At 47.3% G+C, this 21,220-nt stretch overlaps 1 protein-coding gene across 4 annotated transcripts in view; it reads right to left on the bottom strand.

The window, feature by feature from the left end:
- Positions 1–2,008: 2,008 nt before the first annotated feature.
- The window catches only part of LOC138489384 (zinc finger protein 1 homolog), a 406,551-nt gene continuing 387,339 nt past the window's right edge, over positions 2,009–21,220 (bottom strand). For all 4 annotated transcript variants that reach the window (XM_069617105.1, XM_069617104.1, XM_069617106.1 and 1 more), the window contains one exon: positions 2,009–3,382. In XM_069617105.1, the coding sequence (XP_069473206.1) occupies positions 2,667–3,382 (716 nt within the window). In that variant the 3' untranslated portion in view covers positions 2,009–2,666. The remainder of the gene's footprint in view (positions 3,383–21,220) is intronic.

Below are 21,220 nucleotides of genomic sequence, written 5' to 3'. Positions count from 1 at the left end.
TCCCTACTCGCACCCTTACAAACTAACCCCTTCCCCCTATCCCTCAGGCCATACTTTCCTCCATAAGAACCAATCCAGTTCCACTCTCTCCGCCAATGACTTTGCCTATTTCTCCGCATAAATCACCAAGATATGGAACACATTCTCCACCCTTCTATTTCTCCCATCCCCTTGCCTATTCGACCCGCCAGAAATGTCCCCCCACACTCTCCTTTCAATCACGATTCTCCTCCTCCTTCCCACTGAACGTCCACACATCCTTTGCTCTGCCAACCCATCCTGCGCTCCAATTTGCACCACAAATTGTTAAGGAACTAGCATCAGTCACATCGCTCACCTCTCCTCCTCATCAAGCTTTGCCTCTCAACTAGTGCCATCACAGCCACAGCCATACCTCTCCCAAGGAAACCAACTGCTCACTCCAACAAGCCCATATTCTACAGAAATGCCTCTCACCTTCCCTGCCACTCTGAAATCCTCGAGGGCGTGGTTTTCAACTGCATAGTCCACCATCTCAAGGTACACTCACATGCTGACCCCCTCCAATCTGGATTCCTGTCCGAATAGACTCATGCACATCACCAATTCTCCTACCACTGCTCATGACTGTCACCTCTCCCCCATTGTAATTCTTGTTCCCTTTGAGCTGCCTTTGACACTCCATCATCCCTTCTGGTTTCAAACTGTTTTCCTCCTTGGCTTCATATACATGGTTCTTGACTTGATGTCCTCCAATCTCATGGGACACCAGCATCTTCCCTCCAATATCCCCTCCTATGGGTGTCCCTCAGTGATCAGTGATGGGCCTTCTCACTTTTACGCCTCCTCCGTTGGCAAACACATTTCATTCTTTGGCTTTCACTGTCATTTTATCAGCGATGATAAAAATCTCCCCCTTCTTCATAAGTGAAATCTCTGCATTCATAGCCAACTGTCTATCCGCCAGTGGATGGCGCTACATATACTCACGCTAAACTCTTCAAAGGCAAAAGTCATCTATCTCACTGCCTCGAATATCAAAACCACTCTTCCCTTTCCCATCTCTTTGCCACCTAATCCTCTCACCCCTTCAGGCATGGGGCACAACATTGGGATTCTCTTTGTCGGTGGCATGAAACTCAACAAGTTCATCATGGCCACTGCCACCATTCATGCACCACTCAGCGAAAGTAAAACATTATCTCTACTCATGTGCTCAAAAACTGGAGTACTGCGTACTCCTCTACTCTTTTGCTCATCCAAACAAAGTCCTTGAATTTACAACACCCCATCACCCTGTTTAATGTAGCCCGATGCCCCCTCACCTTCCCAGCCTCTACCTACCTTCACCATGCTGGGTGGCTCGCCATGCAAAACAAATCTCTCTTTTAGTCTCTGCTACTTGTGCATGAATCTGTGTGTGTACTTCCTCCTCACTACTTTACGGAATGCAACTCACTGTACTATCCCTTCTCAACCCTCCTTGACTCCTCACAACCTACCAGTCACCTGCACCCCCTTTGCCTCCTCCACTTTCACTCATTTTCCCAATTGCCCCCATCAAAGCCATCTCTTCAGTCCGACTGATGAAAACACCACCATTGAGTGCAGTTCTCTTTCAATCATTCTGATTGTTAACACAATGCCTAGGAATCGGAGCAGACACATCTTTCTGCGCATGCTTTCCACTTCATGGAGCAACCGTCACAAATGCCTCCCGCAACATACATGGATGTGGGAGGAATTTACATGGATTTCCAGCATCAATTGTTCCGCTGGGGGAATTGCATTTGATTTTGACAGGCAATGGGGGTGGAAGGAATATTAATTTTGTCCTGTGCCGACAATTTACCTGTCAAAAAGTTATGAATCCCTCAGAGTGGTAAATGAAGCATAAAAGCATGTGTAAACCTTATGAGGATGGTTTTAGACCACATTTGCTCTAGGGAATTGGAAAATGAGCCTCATTGTGTTGAAAGGCTGTGTTCAGAGAATGTGGAGATATTGATAGAGAATGTGGAGATATTGATCGACTGCTACAGTGATTTTAATGGAAATTGAAGAACACTGATATACATTGGGAGTTTGTCAAATCAAGCTTTGGTTTGCCCGAGAAATTTTCGATTAAAATAACTGGACAAAGACCTCTGCTTAAGTAGCCATGTACTTTGCGCCCTATTGATGATGCGCTTGTTTCAATTGGAAAACACTGTCCTACAATGCAAATGTAATCAATAGCCATAAATACTCATTATTAGCATCTGGCAGATGGTGGCAGCCTGATGCGATGCTCCATGGACCACCTCAATGCCTTCAGCACGGGGGACGATTGTCTGCAAACCCATCTCTTCCACTGACACCATGGATGCTCAAGGACAGCAATGCTGTTTACTTTCGAATTTTGCCCAAAATTCGGATGCAACAATAATGAAATTTTCATTGATGTACATTTTTAACAATAAAGTTGATTATTGAGCCTCTTTCCGAGTAATGACCATTAACCCTTTGTCAGCAGGTCTCACTTCATTTAGTCCTTGCATTACAGTCCGTTCCCATATTGCTGCTCGCAGTGTGAGGCAGACTGAGTCTCTCCCAGCGCTGTAACCATTCATAGGACTTCTCTGTGGGTTCTCTGATACTTGTAAAGATGTGGCATCAACATGAAGCTTTTCTCACACTATAAGCACTTATAACAAGTATAGTCTTTCCCTTATATGGGATCGATGATGTTGTCTCAGGTTTGATCGCTGAGTGAAGTGCTTACCACACACCGTGCACCCATAGGGCTTCTCCCCTGTGTGGGTCCTTTGATGCCTACTCCGGGATGAGGGGTCACTGAAGCTTTTCTTGCACACTGGGCATTGATAGGGCTTCTCCCCAGTATGGATCCTCTGATGCTTGGCCAGATTTGCACTTTGAGAGAAGCTTTTCTCACACTCTGAGCACTGGTATGGTCTCACCCCAGTATGGATCTTCTGATGGCTGTACAGGTTTGATCTTTGGGTGAAGCTTTTACCACATTCTGGACACTGGTGCGGCCGTTCCCCAGCAGGGCTCTTCTGGTGCCTGTGTAGAAAAGACCGCCAAGTTAATGTTTTCTCACACTCCATATGCTGATATGGTTGCTCCCTCATATGGGTCTTTCGATGCGGATGCAGGTTTGAGCTGTTAGTAAAGGTTTTCCCAGACTCTGTACAGCCATAGCTTTCCTTGCTCATGTGTGCGTGTTTGTGTATGATGAGGCTGGGCCTGTCAGCACAGCTCGTCCCACACATGCTGCAGATGAGCCCTTTGTCCTTCGTGTGGATCGTCATGTGTGCCAGAAGTCGGGAGTGCTCGGTGAAGCTCCGATCACAGTATGTGCACCGTGTAGAGTTCAGCTGCAGGGCCACAGCTCCATCTTCTGTGAAAAAACCAACACATATTCCAGGAATTAATTCTCAGCCTTACTACAACCAACAAATCAGTGGCACTATGTGTAATACAGCTCTGCATTATTGCTTATGTGTGATTCTATGGGAATCGATTGGACTCACATCAATAAAAATCGAAGACATGAAAAGTAGGATTTAAAAACCAGAGCACAATTCATACATTTATAATTTTAAATGAATGTAATAAAAATAAACTCTTTTGAAAACGTCCCCATTAGGAAATAAAAGCAAACAAAACATGTGTGTGCTGATGTTTGCAATTATTTATGAATATAATAAGGAGCACAACCCCAATGGAATGGGTTCATACTCTGCTTTCCATCGCGCTGTAATGTGGGATGAATAGTGGGCACCTGGGCAAGAGCGCTACATTCATTACGTTATAAATTGGTGTCGAGTTTTCTTAATCATAGAAAACTCATTGGACAAAACTGATCAACTTGTTGCTAGATAGGATGGTCTGCCTTACTGTGTGCTACCTGCTCTCTGCTATGAATTGATTCTAATCGTACGACAATGCATACAAAACAGGAAATGCAGGGTCTGTCTCTGTTCATAATCGAAATTCACAATAAAACCAATAAAGGCTAAGCAGACGTCAACACACGTCGACAGTAATAGATTTTAAAAGGTTTTTCTATAACCCATTCATAATATTTCAAGAGGGTAACAAGGCTTGAATTCAGGAGTCAAGAGTAAAAAGTGGAAGTTAATAAACAGAATCAAAAGCTTCTGAATATTCCTAAAACTATTATAAATGATTAATGTCTACATTGTATATGATACATTACTCACCGTAATCGTATTTCTGGTGCTTGTATCTGCTTAGATTCACATGCTCTGCATAGTCCGACATCTAGCAGAGTATTACAAGATTTGTTTTTGAAAACTCGAAAACGGAAGTCGACAGTGTTTAGTAATACTATCCCTAGTGTGACGTGTACTGAACCCATGGTCCTTCACGCGTCGAGATCCCTCAGATTTTTGGTTTTTGACATGAGGTTGCATAAAGTGAAGCGTGAGTACAGATGTGATAAAGCAGAAACAGTGATAACCCAGAAACCATCTATGCGCCTTCTTCTCCAGTAGGGGAAGAAGGGTGGGCGCATGTGAACCTAAGCAGATACAAGAACCAGAAATACGATTAGAGTGAGTAATGTATCCCTTCTGGAGCTTTTGGAACTGCTTAGATCACAAGCTCTGCATAGATTAGCGAGCAATATCTGGAGAAGGAGGTGGAAATTTAGAAGGTACAGCGGCAAAGAGATGTTTTAGGACTGCTTGTCCCACATGTGAATCTGCTTTACAGTGTGTGCCAATGCAGGAATGCTGTGTGAACGTAAGGATGAAACACCATGTATCAGCCTTGCAGATGGCCCCTAGAGGGACGTTTGCAATGAAAGCTAAGGTAGTACCTGTACCTATGGTAAAGTGTACCCTAGAGGTGGAAGGCGAGACTTTCTTGGATAAGGAATAGTAGAGCTGTATGCATTTGACTATCCATCTGGAGATGGGGTTTTTTGATATGTGATCGCCCTCTCTACCAGGTGCTATGGAAACAAAGAGTTGGTCTGTTTTCCTGAGAGGTTTTGTTTTGTTCACATAGTACAAGACCCCCCTTCGTACATCAAGTGTATGAAGGCTGCTTTCTGCTGAGTTTGATGGATTTTGAAAGAAGGTAGGAAGTATTGGTTTACATGGAACTTTGAAATGAACTTAGGTGAGAACGTAGGATGTGTTTGGAGGACAACCATGTCCTTGTGTATAATGAACAAGGGGTCTTGTACAGACAAAGCCTGTAGCCCACTGAGTCGTCTTATGGAGGTGACAGCTACTAGGAATGCAGTCTTGTATGTAAGATGTTTTAGGCTGGCCTTGTGCATAGGCTCAAAGGCTGGACCCATGAGCTTGGAGAGCAAAACATTGAGATCCCAACCCGGAGGAGGTTTGGAAATTTGGGGGGGGTATAGCCTCTTTACCCTTTTCATCAATGCCTTAATGACAGGGACGTTCCACCAGGACACTTTGCTCTGTGATGTGGCGTAAGCCGACAGGGCAGCCAGATGCACCATTATGGAATTGAATACTAGGCCGGTGTCTAGTAGGTAAAGCATGTAGTGAAGAATGTTGGATAGAGAACATTCTATTGGGTTTAGGGATTGTGATGTGCACCATATCACAACTCTCTTCCACTTATTAAAATAGCAGTGCCTTGTGTTGGGATTTTGAGGCTCTTTAAGGATATCCATACACCTCTATGGAAGATTTAAATGGCCAAACTCTATGGGCCTCATTCCGAGTTTGGCGGTAGCCGTGGCGGTAAAACCGGCACAGCTGCTGCCAAACTCGTAATATTACTGGCACCCGGAAATTGACAATTACCAGGTTATGCTGACCCCGGCAGACCCGGTAATTACCCATCCCCGGGTGCCGGTACCCATTATTCCCCATTTCCCAATGGGAATGGGGGGGGGGGTCGGATGCACCAGCACCATACATGAATGGTGCCAGTGCATCTGTCAAGTTGTGCTCGTAGTTTGCCGGTCCGGTAGTAACGGTGCCGGTAGCTTACCAGCACCATTACTACCGGACCGGCAAACTTGTAATGACCCCCTATGACTTCAGGAGCCAAGCTGCCAAGTTTATTGATTGTGGGCATGGGTGGAGGAAGGCCCCTTTGTGTTGTGTCGACATGTTGTATGGGCACGGGAGCTTGATAGGTTGCACATCGCCAGTTTGAGCAGATTGTCATGATGCCTACCCCCGGGGACCCAGACCAAGTCCAGCAACCCCGGAAGCAGGCATCAAGTTATCCCAAGCAAGCCCAACAACCCCTGCTAGGGGCTATTTGGGTGCAGTCCTGGCGTCTATGGCGCCAGGCTCATATGGAGAGTCAGTCCTGGCGCCATAGGTGTCAGCCTCATAGATTAAAACTTACCTGATGCAGACCATGCTGCAAACTTACCTGATGCAGACCATGCTGCAAGAGCTCCAAGCCAAAAGAGGCTTGGAAGGGACTACTTTACATAGGGACTATTTTTTTTACTTGGGTTGGGCTGGGGAGGAATACTTACCTGGGACTACTTTGGAGGCTATTTAAACCACGCCCCAAGAGCAGAACACGCTTCGCATTATTCTGCATCCAGCAGCGTAACGCTCACCGTGCCTGCAAGTCTGCATCCAGTCTCCTGCCACGCCCACCTCGAGTTTGGAGCTCCTAGAAAAAGGGAGAAAGAAGGAGAAAAGGTTAGAACAAGAGCAATACCTTTGATCCTTACCTGAATTCCCAATCCATTGCGCCTTCGAGCTGGAAGAAAGAAGTTATTTTATGCGCGTACCGCGCCTGCTGCAGCGCTGCGCTGAACTCACCGGCCTTCGCAGCATCTTCACATTCCACCGCATCCTCCTGCATGTTTCCGCCGCACTCCGGCACCTAAGGAGAAGACAAGAACAGCAAGGTGAGCCAAGGGAATACACAGAGGAATATTAGTTACCCCCCCATAGACTTACCTGATTTTACCACCAGGGGTACTATTCCTCTTCACGGGTCGGTGCAGCTTCCACTGCATCTTCGCCGAACCCCGGCCCCTAAGGGGAAACAAAGGACAGCAAGGTGAAACAAAGGGACTAACAAGGGGATCCCTCCTCACCACAATAGACTTACCTGATTTTACCGCCGGAGGTATTATTCCCAGAGACTTCATACTTTCTCTCAGCGCCTGAATAAGGGAGAAAGCAACAGGTTACATATTGACATTATTTTATCGAACTGTGTTGGAAAATACAAATCCTTACCAGAATATTACCGGTTGCCACGAGGAACTCTTCACTACGGTCAAGCTGCAACCTGCAAGGAATCAGACCAGAGTGAAAGTCAGGCATTTGAACTCTTACGAACTACATACTTACGGCGTCTTGCCGGGAATCTCGGAGTCAATATTGTTCTGGAACTCACCAATTCCTTCGAGCCAGTGAAGCAACTGGTTATCAACGACCCCTGCGCTCAATACAGAATGGATAGCTCATCTTTTCAAACCATCAGGTGAGACTATAAGAGGGGACATCAAAGGTGATCTGAGGAGAGAACAGCGGGGGTGGGGGGATTTACGCTCAACTCCACGGGTGGTTAATTCCCTTTCTCCATTTGCAGAAGAATATTCCTACGGGCCAAGCAAACGAAGCTAGGTGGGCCAGTCCAGTCCGTCATCTCGGCCCTACGCGTCACATTGGTGGAGACCGCAGCTGTCCAGTCCAGATCGACGCCTCTGTGGGAGCCAGGTGAGCGTAACACAGATGTGGAAACCAAGGTTGTCTCACCCACATAGGAGCACCCAGGATCAGAGTTACTTGTTCCTGATGCATCTTGTGCACTATTTTGCTCAGGAGCGCTGTTGGGGGGGGATGGGGGAGCATAAGCACATTTTCCTGACCAGTTAATCCACAGGGCATTCCCCTTGGACCCTGGTTGGGGAAAGGTTGGGGAAACTTGGACGCAAAGTCTGGGCATTGTGAATTTAGGTTTGTGGCGAACAAGTCTAGTGGGGGATGACCCCATAGTGAGAATATTCTGTCTAGGAGATCTATCTCGAGTTGCCACTTGTGTGCTTCTGGCAAAGGGTGTCTGCCAGAGAATTGAGTTCCCCTGGAACATGTTGAGATGTTAGGAACATGTTCCGCTTGAGTGCCACTTCCATATTCTTTGGGATAGCTTGGAAAGACTTTGAGAGTGTGTGCCTCCTTGCTTGTTCAGAAAGAACATGGCTGTGGTGCTGTCTGAGAGGACTTGCGGGGTTTGACCCTTGAGATGTTGCTGAAAGGCTCAAAGAGTACTTTGAACTGGTAGTGTACTCCCACCATCCTGAAACGCAGGTATTTTCTGTGCGCAGGGTGCATTGAAATATGAAAGTAAGCATCTTTCATGTCCAACGTCGGCATGTAGTCTCCCCGTTTTAGGAGTGGAATCACCTCTTGGAGCGTGGCCAAACGAATCTTCTGGGGTTTGACCTATTTGTTTGCAGGGCACAGATCTAATACTGGGCGAATGATACAGTCTTTCTTTGGCACAAGGAAGTATGTTGAATAAATACCTTGTTTACCTCGTTTGCTGGGACAATCTCTATGGGTTCCTTCTTGAGCAGCACCTTCATTTCCTCCAGCAGTATGGCTTTGTTCTTCTGCTGAAAGAGGAAAAAAAGACCTAGGCTAACTAGCCTTCGGTGTGGGCCGCACACCCGTAATGGCCACTAGGGGTTAAATAACTAAGTCACTATAATCGCTGTAAACAAGTTAAGGAGTATTTCAAAATTCTTTTATTTTTACATAAATCTTTTGTTGCTCTGAAATAATTGGTTATACATCACCAATTGGGCTGATGCTGAATTTAAAACAAACAATTACTCTCTGGCTAATTCATTTCGGGTAAAAAATCCTTTCATCAGAGCCAGGTTTTAAATACAGTATTTTTCTGTTGCAGTATACCATTTATCACAATCATTATAGCATTATTCAATTGAAAACAGGGTACCCACAGGTTAGAACAAACATAGAACATAGAAGAGAAAACACAATTAACACGATCAGTATCAGCTTCACCAAAATCCAGCTCAAACATTTTATGCTGTTGTTCTAATGTTGCACATTTCCTACGTGACCTTGCTTCAGGCTACGGAGTACTGGCTCTTGCACTAAAGAAATTTATATACATAGCTTCATTTAATTAGCGCTCAACTTCAAGTGATTGGGATCTATAGAGTAATTTCTGCCGTTTATTATTAACACGCTAGGTTATAAGTGTTTGAGTTTATGGTACTTGACATTATTTTCTGAAGAGTGCATTCAATGCTTAATATACATGCTCAATATCGTGGTTATGTTTTCTATCTTATCACCCCCCTTCACTGTGTCAGTTACACTGACCTGTCTGCAGGCATCATCCCCCCATGGGAATCGAATTTGGAATGAATTCAACTCGCGTTTTCACAGATCTAAAAAATTGGGTGAAACACGCTATGTTACTCTCTACAAATAACGTGTCAAGTGTCTTTCATAATCAATCCATGTGTGAGCTTTCATCTTACCTTTGTGTATGCGTGTTCTATATCGATACACAGCATAATCAGTGCTGCTGTAGCAGTCGTCTTGGACTGAAACCGCTGTGGCCACCGGCCAACACGGCAATTCTGTACATTGTCACAGCAACATTTGTGTACCAATATGGCCGCTCGCTGAGAAAGCGATGGCCATGTTGGTGTGGGCAATCAACTCAATGTGATTCTATGCACGTAGTCAAGTTATTTGCATACCATTATCAAATGTGAATTATTTCTTTACTTGAACAGTGGCGTCAGCACTCATGCATGTGTGTTTTTCGTGTGGCTCATCCAAGTCTAGAGAGGCAATTGCGCTGTTAATTGCGTGTTATTTGATGATTCTAAAGTGTGTAGTTATGTGAATAAAGTTATATATACAGGCTGTTGTAATGTGTACATTATTTTTTTACTAGAATTATTGGTGATTCTAGTGTGTGTAGCTATGTAAATTATGCTATACATACACTTTATTTCTTAGCTTGAAGTATTGGCGTGTGTCCTCATGTGCGCTTGAACTTTGTGTGGCTCATCCAGTTGCAGCCAGACAAATGTGCTACTAACTCTGTGTCATTTAATGATGCTTATAAGTGTAATAGTGTAGAAAATGCTGTCTCGCTGGTATGTTTATGTATCTGCTACTGTGCATATGTTCTCTGTCTGACTTAAGCTATTCTGATATAATGGGGGTGTGCCTCTTACGATATAATGGAGGTGTGCCTCTTACCCTGCGCTATACTGGACACTGTTCCTGTCGGGTGCAGTAATGTGGACAATACTACATTTCTTACTGTTTAGGAATGTTTGTCAATGGTACAGTCCCTTGTTAGTATAAAAACACACAACATTTCAGTACATCGTGCAAAGATAACATCTTCAAGTTCAGCATATGTCAAAATCAACCAAATATGTTACATCATAAGAAACAATTTAGATCGAACTCCTCATTTATTCCTCGTGGTGATAGTGCTTCAAGTCTGTCGATCCAATATGCTTCTCTTTGCTGTCTACTTCTCTTCATGTCAATGTAGGATCTGGAGGCCACAATGGTTTCGAAAGCCTGAAATTTTATTTGCAAGATGTTATGTTTCTTTTCATTAAAATGTCTTGCGACTGCTGAATTGATGTTCTTGTTCCGTATGCAAGATTTATGTTCATTCATGCAAATTCGCAATTTACGGCCCGTCCCTCGCACATAGTATAGTACACAAGGGCAACGTATGCAGTAGATGCAATTCTCTGTATTGCAGGTCGCATAGCACCTTATCATAATTTTTTCCCCAGTGTAAGGATGCAGAACAATTCCACCTTTTGTTATATTGTTGCAGTTGCTGCAATTTAAACAGGGGTAGGTGTCGACCTTCTGCAATTTACATTTTCTTGGTTTATCATCTCTTTGTTCTTCTGCTGTCATTTTCTTCTGTTTCGGCGGGTGGTACGGTGGCTTTTGTAGCAACTCGATATAATATCCGCATGTCACGGTGGACAACACCCACTTGTCTGACGTTATACCTCCCATGCATGGGTGAAGTAGGAAATTCGGCCTCCTACTAGAGTGGCATGGGAGGGGACGTGGAGCAGCGTGTTATTGCTTGGGAGGAGCTGAGCCTCTCCCAGGTGAGGTTTTGCCCGTTCCTCTGCCCCTTTTATTTCCTCTTAGAAAATTGGATGAGGAAATTTGGTCTTAGACAAGGTCTGTCCGGACTTGAGAGTAGCCTGTGGAACGTTGCGCACCCTGGCCCTAAAATCTCCTAGAGTTTGGGGAGCCCCATTAGGAATAGGGCTTATTTGTCAACTGTCCAAGGGATTTAAGAGTGTCGTGCACCTTCTTGGCACCCTTGAGGGCATCTTCTACGGCCTTCCCGAATACAGATTTGGCTCCAGTGGGATGTTTAGGAGAGTTGCTTGTGTCTCTAGCTTGAACCCTGACTGTCTAAGCCAGGCGTGGTGCTTGATGAGCATTCCCTCCGCTATATTCGTCCTGCATAATCTGCCGCATTAAGGTTACTCTTCAGGATGCAGTTTTAGATCTGCTTGCCTTCTGAGATAGCCTTCAGTAATTGAGCCTTTAGTGGTTTTGGGACGGCTTCAATTTGGCGTTCCAGATCATGCCATTTGTGCAGCCGTTACTTGCTAACAGCGTACTGTTGTTAGCGATTCTAGTCTGGTATGCTGCAGAAGAGGAGACCTTTCTCTCGGAAGTATATATCTTTTTCTTCTCCTTATCTGGCAGGGTTCTGCCGACGCCAGGTGAGTGCCCCCCCTTTTCCTGGTGGCGGGGACCACTAGGGAATCTGGCTTGAGGTGCCCCTAATATACAGGGGGTCTGTGGGCGCAGGCCTAAATAGTTTCTCTATTCTAGGGTTGACTGCCCTCGTGAGACTAAGCACTAGAAGGGATGGTTGGATATGTCTTTGGACAGACTGCAGGAGTGGTATAAACTGGGTGGCAGACCTTTTGTCCCCCAGAATATCTTCCATGAAATCCTTGCTGACCTGTGCCTCCTGAGTGTCGATATTAAAAAGCTGTGCTGCCTTTAGTAGCAGTTCATTGTACTGGAGTAGATTGTCAAAGGGCGAATCTGCTACCGGCTGGTCCTGATGGTCTGGCGACTGGATCACCTAAATGTCATCTTCATCGTTGTCATGAAACTGGTCTTGGTCTTGGCCATAGAGGTCCCCCCTGAGACCCTGGGTCTGCTTGGTCGTCATAATACGAGGCCTGAGAGGGGTCTCAGTATGTGTGGGAAGTGTCTTGAAATGTCAAGGCCGGAGTGCCTAGAGCAGAGGTGCTAGGCTGTGGTTCAATACAAGACTTTTTGGCAGGGGGTGGCTGTGCTGATGCCCCTGGCTGAGAGGCATCTTTAAGAATTGTTAATTGGTCAGGGTGTCTGTCCATGAAGTCTATGAAACAAGACATTCTCCTTATAATCTTATTGAATTGTTGAAGTGTACACCCGAATGTGGGTGGGAAAGCTGACATGACAGGGATGGCCTAGTAGGAAGTGACATCCTTGACAGGGGTGGCCTGGGAGGGAATGACATCCTTGTGGTGCATGGCACCTGAGAGAGTGCCCAAGGGGATGGAAAACCCTGTTTGCGTGTATTTTGGGGCCCAGGGCGTCAGTGACCTCGCCTTAAGCAAAGAAGCACTAACTTGTTTCTTAATTAGCTCTTGCATTTTCAGCGTTTTCTTGGGGACGCCAAAATGCCTTTCGCAGCCTGTTTTCCGGAGTGCGAAAGGAGGGCCTTTTTATGTGCGGTGTCCGGACCAAGTTTCACTTTCGGTTTCGGAGAACTGTCGTTAGGCAAAAGCGATGGCCCAGAGGACAGTGAAGAACCTGGGGCTTTATCCCCGGACACCGCATGGGCCTTGGTGCTCAACGGTACTATCGAGAGTCGGCTGTAGGGTATGTCCTTGGTGTGTTTGTGTGTGCCCTGGCCGCCTGGTGTCTTCTCCATCACAGAACCGCCGGCCTGCTTCTTGGGGTCGGGGACGCGCACTAGGCGCAGATGGAATTGAATTTGAATAGAACTAGATTGCCTACTTTAATGTTTCCACAAAATGTATTTAAACAGATACGTTTTCAATTGCTTCCGGAAACTGGGTAGAGAATTGATTTGCCGCAAATGTTGCAGAAGAGAGTTCCAAGCCGTTGTTCTCGAGGGGGGGTATTATTAATAAACCTTGTCCCTTGGATCACATAGTACATGTGGGACAAAGGAGTACAATCTTGGATGGCAAAAAGATTGAGGCGAGCCCATTAATGCATTTAAAGACAAGTCATAGGATCTTGAACTCTATCTGCTCTTGTACTGGCAACCAGTGGAGACCTCGCTGGAACTCTGAAATAGATATTTTATGTGGCATTGAGAAAGTCATGTGAACTGCAGAGCTCTGGGCCACCTGTAGACGTTGTAGTTTGTATTTTGGTATTCCTGACAGAAGGGCATTGCAGTAGTCCAGTTTGGAATTTGGAAGGGTACCTACCACAATGGGACGATCCTTCTTGGAAATGACTGAAAGCAAGGATTTGAAAAGTTTCAATTGAAAATAAAAGGACTTGATGATTTGATTGATTTGTAGATTGCAGCTTAAACTCGGCTGCCCAATGCAGCCCAGATTTCATACTGACTGGGTATATTTAGTTGCAGTCCCAAACAAGGTAGGGCAGGGAACCAAGGCTATCACTTTGGCCAACTTCTTTTTAGGGCCAAAACCAATGATTTTGGTTTTCGAAGGATTTAATTCGAGTTTATTATCCTACATCCAAAGTTGGATTTTTTCTGCACACTTCACAACTCGCTCCACTGCCTTCAATGGTGCTTTAGACTAACGTAAATCTGCATATCGTCCGCATATCAGTGGTACTGCAAGTCAAATTGTGCAAGATTTTAAGCAGTGGGTGGATGTAGACGTTGAATACTAAGGGCGACAGAGATTACCCCGGTGGCACTCTGCAGGTGACTGGTAGCACTTCTGAAAGGTAAGGGCCTGTTTTAACCCGTTGAGATCGATCGACTAGAAATGAGTCAAACCATTTAATGGCCTCTCTGGATTCATGTGCCAGATATGTGAATCTGGTTTTAAGTATACCAAAGTCCACTGTGTTGAAGGCTGCCAATAAGTCAAGCATGCTGATGTCGCCATTGTTGGCAGCTCTGAGAACGTCATCCCACACAGCCAATAAGGCTGTCTCGGTGCTATGATCCTGGCCTAAGTCCTGATTGGTAACCATCCGGAAAGTTGTTTTCTTCAAAAGCCCCTGCAACTGTGTGGTCACAGGCCCTCATTACGACTCTGGCGGAAAGTGACTGACTTGACCGCCATAGCGTAAATAGCGTTTCCGCCATTGCACGACGGAGTAAAGTGCGGCTAATTCCGACCCATCGGGCACGAGCACTACGCCATGGCGGAAGTGCAAAGTCCGCGATGGCGGAAATGTCCCCAAAACGCCCCTCACCGCCGTCGTACGGCGCCCTAGGTGCAATTCCGCCACCCATCATAGCGGTCACCGTAATGAGCGGCAATCGGAAAGTACGGTGACCGTAAATATACGGAAACGGAAGTAAAAACATGGTCCCGGAACGGGAAACAGCACGCCGTACACCTATAAAATCAGAATTCCCACACAACCATAAAAAATACTACCCTGAGACACATCCCAACCCGTCATCCACCCTAGTGAAAGCAATAAAAATGGCAAAAGTAGCGAAAAAAGCGTGCGACCGCAAGCGGCAGGTCCACTTCTCCCATGAGGAACTCACCGTGCTCACAGAGACCCTCCAGGAGAATGCTGCCGTCGTCTTCTCGACGCAAATGACCAGGACGGCACTTGCGAACAAGAAGGCCATATGGGCCCTGGTGGCACAGCGGGTAAGTGCGGTGGGGACCGCACCCCGCAACCCACAGCAATGCAGAAAGCGATGGGACGACTTGCGGATACGCGTACGGAGCATACTATCCGCCAACCGTAACATTGCCACAGCTACCGGGGGAGGATCAGAATCACCCATCAAGTTGACCCCCTGGGAAGAAATCTGTGCCTCCACCATTGGAATGGAGAGTATAGAGGGAGTCGGAGGGATGGAGAGTGCAGACATCAGAAGAATCAGGTAGGTGGCCCAAATAAAACAATGCTAAATCCACAATGTCCAATCATGTGAAGTACCATGTGTCCACATAGTGCAACAGAAACACATGGCCAGGAGAACGTCCACATACATTTGCCTGATAGCGCACTTTAAAAGTCACATTAAATACATAAATAATTAAAAATCCTAAAAACACCCTCTACACGTGCAGCAGGCACACCCTAACTGCAGGCTGCAAAACAACTGCATCCTCATTCCACACAAAAATGAAACCACCTCCAAGGCCCTGACCCAAATCACCCTCAGGTACCACCCCAATGCATGTGATACATTGCCATTCCAATTTCCACAGACCCATTAATAACGCTTGCCCTCCTTTACTCCACCACAGGGTCCGATTCAAACGACGAGCTCCAGGACACCCCTACCAGCACACCTGCAAAGAGGGCCAAGACCAACGGCCAAAGACCCTCCACCTCAGCTGCACGGATCAAGACACGGCAGCAGCACAAATCAAGTGGCAGCACACAGGAGGGAACTTCAACAGGCACCCCAGCAGCCAGCATGCCCACAACAGCACCACCACAGGTCCCCCCAATGGATGCCACAGAAGGCACTGCTTCTGGTGGCAGCAGCACCATAGGTGACACTGCATTAATGGCAGCATGCTCCGACACAGAAAACGGGGATGTCGATGTAGGATCCATCCATGACCTGTCTCAATCCCCCTGTTTGTTTCATCCCGTACACCATGAGGATACCACGCAGGGGCACCCACAAGACGACGACTGGCCATCCCCCACAAGCCCTGTGGCAAGGCAACATGAGGTGATCAGCCCCTCTGTGACACCACCGCAAATGGCCATGGCACAGCAGAGGCAACAGTCCCTCGACCAGGTGATCGTGCAACAGCAGCAACTGGCCACGCTCCTCAAGGACCATGCTGATGAATGTGGGGGTACTAAGGCAGCCATAGAAACATCAACTGAGACACTTAGGGCAGAAATGGAGAGAAGTACAGAGACACTAAGGGCACAAATGGAGAGAAGCACCGAGAGCCTGAGAGTACAAATGGAGAGAAGCACCGAGAGCCTGAGGGGGGAACTGCATGCGACGTCCAAAGACGTATGTGCTGAACTTCCCGCTGTGCGCCGTGTGCTCACTGAGCTCTCACAAACCCTTAGGGACATGCATGGACGTGAGCAGGCAGAGACATCATCCGTTGCAAGTTCCGTCCAGGGCAGCCCCCAACGTAGATCTGGGAGGAACCTGCGCTCCACAGGCAGGGGTGCCCCTGATACCCGGAGAGGGGGCTTGCAATAGCGTCTGCCCACTGACAATGAGCATCTTTGGACACTGGTGTTCGGGGGGGAGGTAGGAGGGTGGAGGGGGTGTGCTGGGCTCACTTGGGTGGCGGGTCGATGGGGTGTGTAACATAATTTCACATATGCTATAAACATTGCACAATCATCCAATGAGATGTGTGGACATTGATCTTTGTGTACGAGGCCTTTATAGGCGTACAGTCCATATTGTGCATGTTCCAGACACACACAGTGCCACAAGTCCCGTGTCCATGTATCAGCCACCAGGCGTGAGTGCTAGAAGCATGAATCAATGAGAATCTGACGAATGTCACGGCCCTCCTGTGCCTTGCGGACTCCTTGAGGTGCTGCCACATCCCCACCCTCATCATGACCATCTTCAGGTGCTTACAGTTCTGCGTAAGGGGGCATGGGCACATTTCTACGTACGCACATGTTGTGTAGCATGACACATGCCATGACCATCTTTGCAACCTTCTCATGGCGGTACAGGAGTGCCCCGCCAGACCTGCAGAGGCAGCGGAAACGAGTAATCAGTAGGCCGAATGCCTGTTCTATGACTACACGGGTACGTGAGTGGGCATGGTTGTAGTCCTCCTCATGCTGGTTCTGTGGGTTCCGGAGTGGTGTAAGGAGCCATCTCTTCAGTGGATACCCGGCATCACCTGTATGTGGACAATAAAGGATGTTTGTGGAATGACATTGCTACGTACGCACCCCCCCCCTTCCTGCCAGGTCATTGCCGCATCACATACCCCACATTATCATGCATGAAATGAGACTCACCGAGTAGCCAGGATCTGTTCCCTGCGTGTCGCTCCATGTAGCGTGGTATTGTAGAGTTCCTCAAGACCATAGAATAATGGGTTGATCCAGGAAATCGGGCACAACAATGTGTAATGATCCTGTTGGAGTCACACACCATTTGTACATTAAGAGATTGAAATTGTTTCTGGTTGCGGTACTGGGCCTCCATGGCATGTGGGACGACCAATTCCACATGGGTGCAGTCGATGGCACCAATGCAACCCGGTATGCCGCCAAGTGCAAGGAATCCCACTTTTGTGTTCGTAATTTCCTGCTCCGAGCGTGGTAGAGAGATGTAGTCGTCTGCGTGCTTCAGGAGGGCATCGAGCACTTGCAATAGTGTCCGTGAGAACAGTGGCTGTGAAATGCCATGCAACTGTCCGACTGTGTGCTGGTAGGTGCCTGTGGCCAGGAAGTGGAGTACAGACACCACCTTCAGTAGGGGTGGGATGGCGGTTGGGCTATCTATCATGCTGACAAGGTCAGCCTGTGTCATGTCCACAATGGCGGTTATGGTGTCCCGGTCCAAACGGTAGAGGGTGTGGATCTGCTCAGCAGTGAGGTTGAACGGATGAGCTCGGAGGCGTGGGATTGCGGGCTGCCTGCGTGGTGGTAGTGGCTGTGCTGGTGGGCCTTGCTGGCCCTGTCTTGCCCTCCTCCTGCGTCTCCTCTGTGCGGCCGGTTGTTGTAGTAGTTGGTGTTCGTCTTCTTCTTGAAGTTGGAGTACTTGCAGTGCTATCAGGTCCCCCAGGGCCAACATCGCTAGTCCTGCCGGTAGCATTTTGGAGTGGGTGTGGTTGTGGGAGGGGGTTGGGTGTGCAATTTATGTGTTTTCAGGCTGTATAGCCTCCACCTGTGGTGATTCATTCCACCTGTGCAAGCTGCAATCCCCTTTGGGCGAGCACGTCCCGCACACAACGCTGCAATTCGACGCATGGCATCTTGCTATTACAATCATGTGTTTAATCCCGATGGCAGTGAAATATTGGTTCATATGTTCATTCTGCTATGGTCCCATTGTTTCACATACTATCTTTGCAGTCGCGAACAAACTTGTGAAGGGTCAGTGGAATGTAGTACTCGATTAACGGTGGACCCTCATGCAGCACTGTACCGAGGTTCACCGACGGGCGGGGCGTCCCATTTGTGAGTGAAGGCAGTTGCCATTTTCACACACTGCCGCACTACATGGATGAATTTGTGATTTCGAGCGGTCACAGATGCCTTTTCGACGTGATGTTGCAAATGAGGAATTCGAAGGACAGCGCTTTCAGTTTTCAGCTACCGGCGAGGAGACGCCCACAGGTCTAACTGCAGATATAAAGTTCTATTGTTTAATGTCCTTGGGACAGGGGCCATGGCGAGAATGCAATGATTGATATGAATAGTATGGGATGCGCAATAGCGTAGTGGACGATAAGGCCGGACGTTCCCAAATACATGTTACTTCACAACACTGGAATTCCGGGCTGGAGCACAGTGGATTTTGCAGACTGCATTACGCACAGACTCAATGGAAATTTCACATGTTATGTGAGTAAATAATCAGGCGTTTTCATACCGGGATGAGGGAATGATGTATGGATGCATGGACAGATGATTTAATTGAGAGTTTGCCATGTACAGGGCTTTTTGGAATCTATCCACTTCCCCTGCGCTATGTGATGCAGGGCTGCCATAGTGGGACCATCATCTATCTGCCCTTGTTGGACCCTCCCTGTCTCGACGCGCCTTCAAACACTTGTGTCTATGCACGTTACTAATCCCATCTAATGGATTCTGTTTTGACAGACGCATGCACACAAACACTCGTTTGTAATAGTGTTTTCACCTCGATTTTTATAGTTATGATTCGCAAGTGATTTTTGGGTGGGAATAATCCTTTTGAGTGGGCTAGCATGCATATGGCTGTGGATTTAGTGTGATCATTGAAGTGAGTAATTCAAATGGAGTTCTGATGCCCATACTATTCTTTTTCATTTAATTTGGGTGACAGGTATCTCCTCCCCTTTTGCCGCTGCCATCTGTATGCCACTCCTGCAGATGGCTTTTACTCCCGACACCTGCTGCTTCGTGTTAATCAGTGGAGCACCATTACGATTTTATGGGACGATCGCCAATGGGCCACATGCCCTTACGCAGTACTAGTGGCTAGGAGCAACATATCGACCTTTCAGCTGGACTAGTGCCTACCTAATGGGACGGCCCTGCGGTTCTAGGCGCTTCCATGTTGCCTTTTTGAACGTGAATGTAGCCCCTGTGTACCATGAAGGAACAGGGCGTCACACAAGAAGAAGCTGGTCATTTATTGCGGATGCAGCCCACAATAATGAAATATATTTTGGAGTTCATGACCTAATAGCTGTATGGGCTTGGTGATTTTGTTGTGCATTAAATTTTGATTCTGATATTGACCGTGTAGCGTTCTTCTTTGCAAGTAATGTAGCATATTCCTATTTGTGGAGCGATGTATTGTGAGAAGATCTGCATTGGGTTCCGGCTTCTGAGTATAGTTGCGTGGTACTGTACTGGGCGCGTTTGCCTACGAAGCCCAGTAAGGTCAGGGATAGGGGCTGCCATTATGACTGTTTTAATGATGTCATGCTCAGGGGCGGGGGATTAGCTTTTGTGTAACAGATGCCGGTCAGCCAGGTGGATTGGTGGAATGATGTGATTATCAGAATATGGCTGGTCACAGGTGCCTGTGTTTGCGTGCGTTTCTTGGAGGTAGACTGAGGTCATGTCCATTGGAATAGCTTCTGTATTCGTGCCATCTGTGCCCTGCAGCTCCCATTGGCCCCTCTTGAGATGAGCCTGGCTGCTCAGTCACTCTGCCAACTTGTGTGGTACATGCTTATGCTGATGGTTGGTTTGTTTACTGGCAGGAGTACAGGGCTGGTGCAGTCTCACTCAGGATACTGCTTTGAATGTTGCCTTACACTGGTGTCAAGCGATGGGGTGCTTGTTGTTGTTTTGTCTCATCTTTCAGTTCATGTTGCTGTACTTGAACCTTCACATGCCTGTGCTGCATCAGTACGGCAATGGTGCCATGGCAAATATGGATGGCCACTCACAAGGCACTTGGAGCCCCTAGATTCATTTGTTCGTTGGGATGCATGGGTGACTTGTACATTTCACTGGTTGCATTGTGTGACTTCATTGCACCTACGAGGAGTTGTGCAATGTGGCCAGGGAGTGGTGTACAGGCACTCAGTAGGGCCTTTTACGGTTGGTTCGCGATGCCGTACTTCTCACCATGGCGGAATGGTACTTTCCGCCATGCTTGATGGCGTTAGGTATATGTCCGCTAGGGTCAGAATTCGCGTACCGTTACGCCATGGTGGTAATTACGGTTTGGCATGGCGCGCGTGCGCGTACTTGGTGCAGTTAGCGTTGGCGTTCACTACGGTGTCGCTAATGGCATCGTACTTTACGGTGACGGGTCATAATCGCACCGAGCGCTATTCGATGGCGGTATTGCATTTCCGCCATCGTTTTTTGATTTCCGCCAGGGTCGTAATGAGGGCCACAATGTTTTCCAGGATTTTGGCTGGCCAGAGCAGGCCCGCAATAGGACGATAGTTGGATAGAATGTTATGATCTAATGTGGTTAGTGTTCTTGTTTGTTTTGTTGAGGGTCACGAGACTACTCTGCAGCTCTTCCATAAGAAATGTGAAGGACCGATCTTCGAACAAACTCTGCGCTGCATCCTCCTGCTCTCACAGCCAGGTTCTGCCAATTGTCCTCTAACGCACATAGCAACACACACTATCTACGCCTTGCTCTGTGCTGCTGTTCCTTCTAAGGCTCCAACACTTGACCGATCCCTACAGTGCCAGCCTAAATTTCCAGATTCCACTAGAGTCTGAGTCTCTCTGCACTACGTCCAACAGGTTGAGGGCTTGTGCAGCCGTCACAGAACTAATTCATTATCATGGCTGAGATTCCCTCCACTGTGATCATGGCCCATATTTTGATAAAACACATGGAGGCA

Source organism: Ambystoma mexicanum, chromosome 9, assembly GCF_040938575.1.
Source record: "Ambystoma mexicanum isolate Mex_15411 chromosome 9, UKY_AmexF1_1, whole genome shotgun sequence".
Taxonomy (NCBI): domain Eukaryota; kingdom Metazoa; phylum Chordata; class Amphibia; order Caudata; family Ambystomatidae; genus Ambystoma; species Ambystoma mexicanum.
Note: the sequence above shows the minus strand (reverse complement) of the source record. Positions and strands in the feature narration are given on the sequence as shown.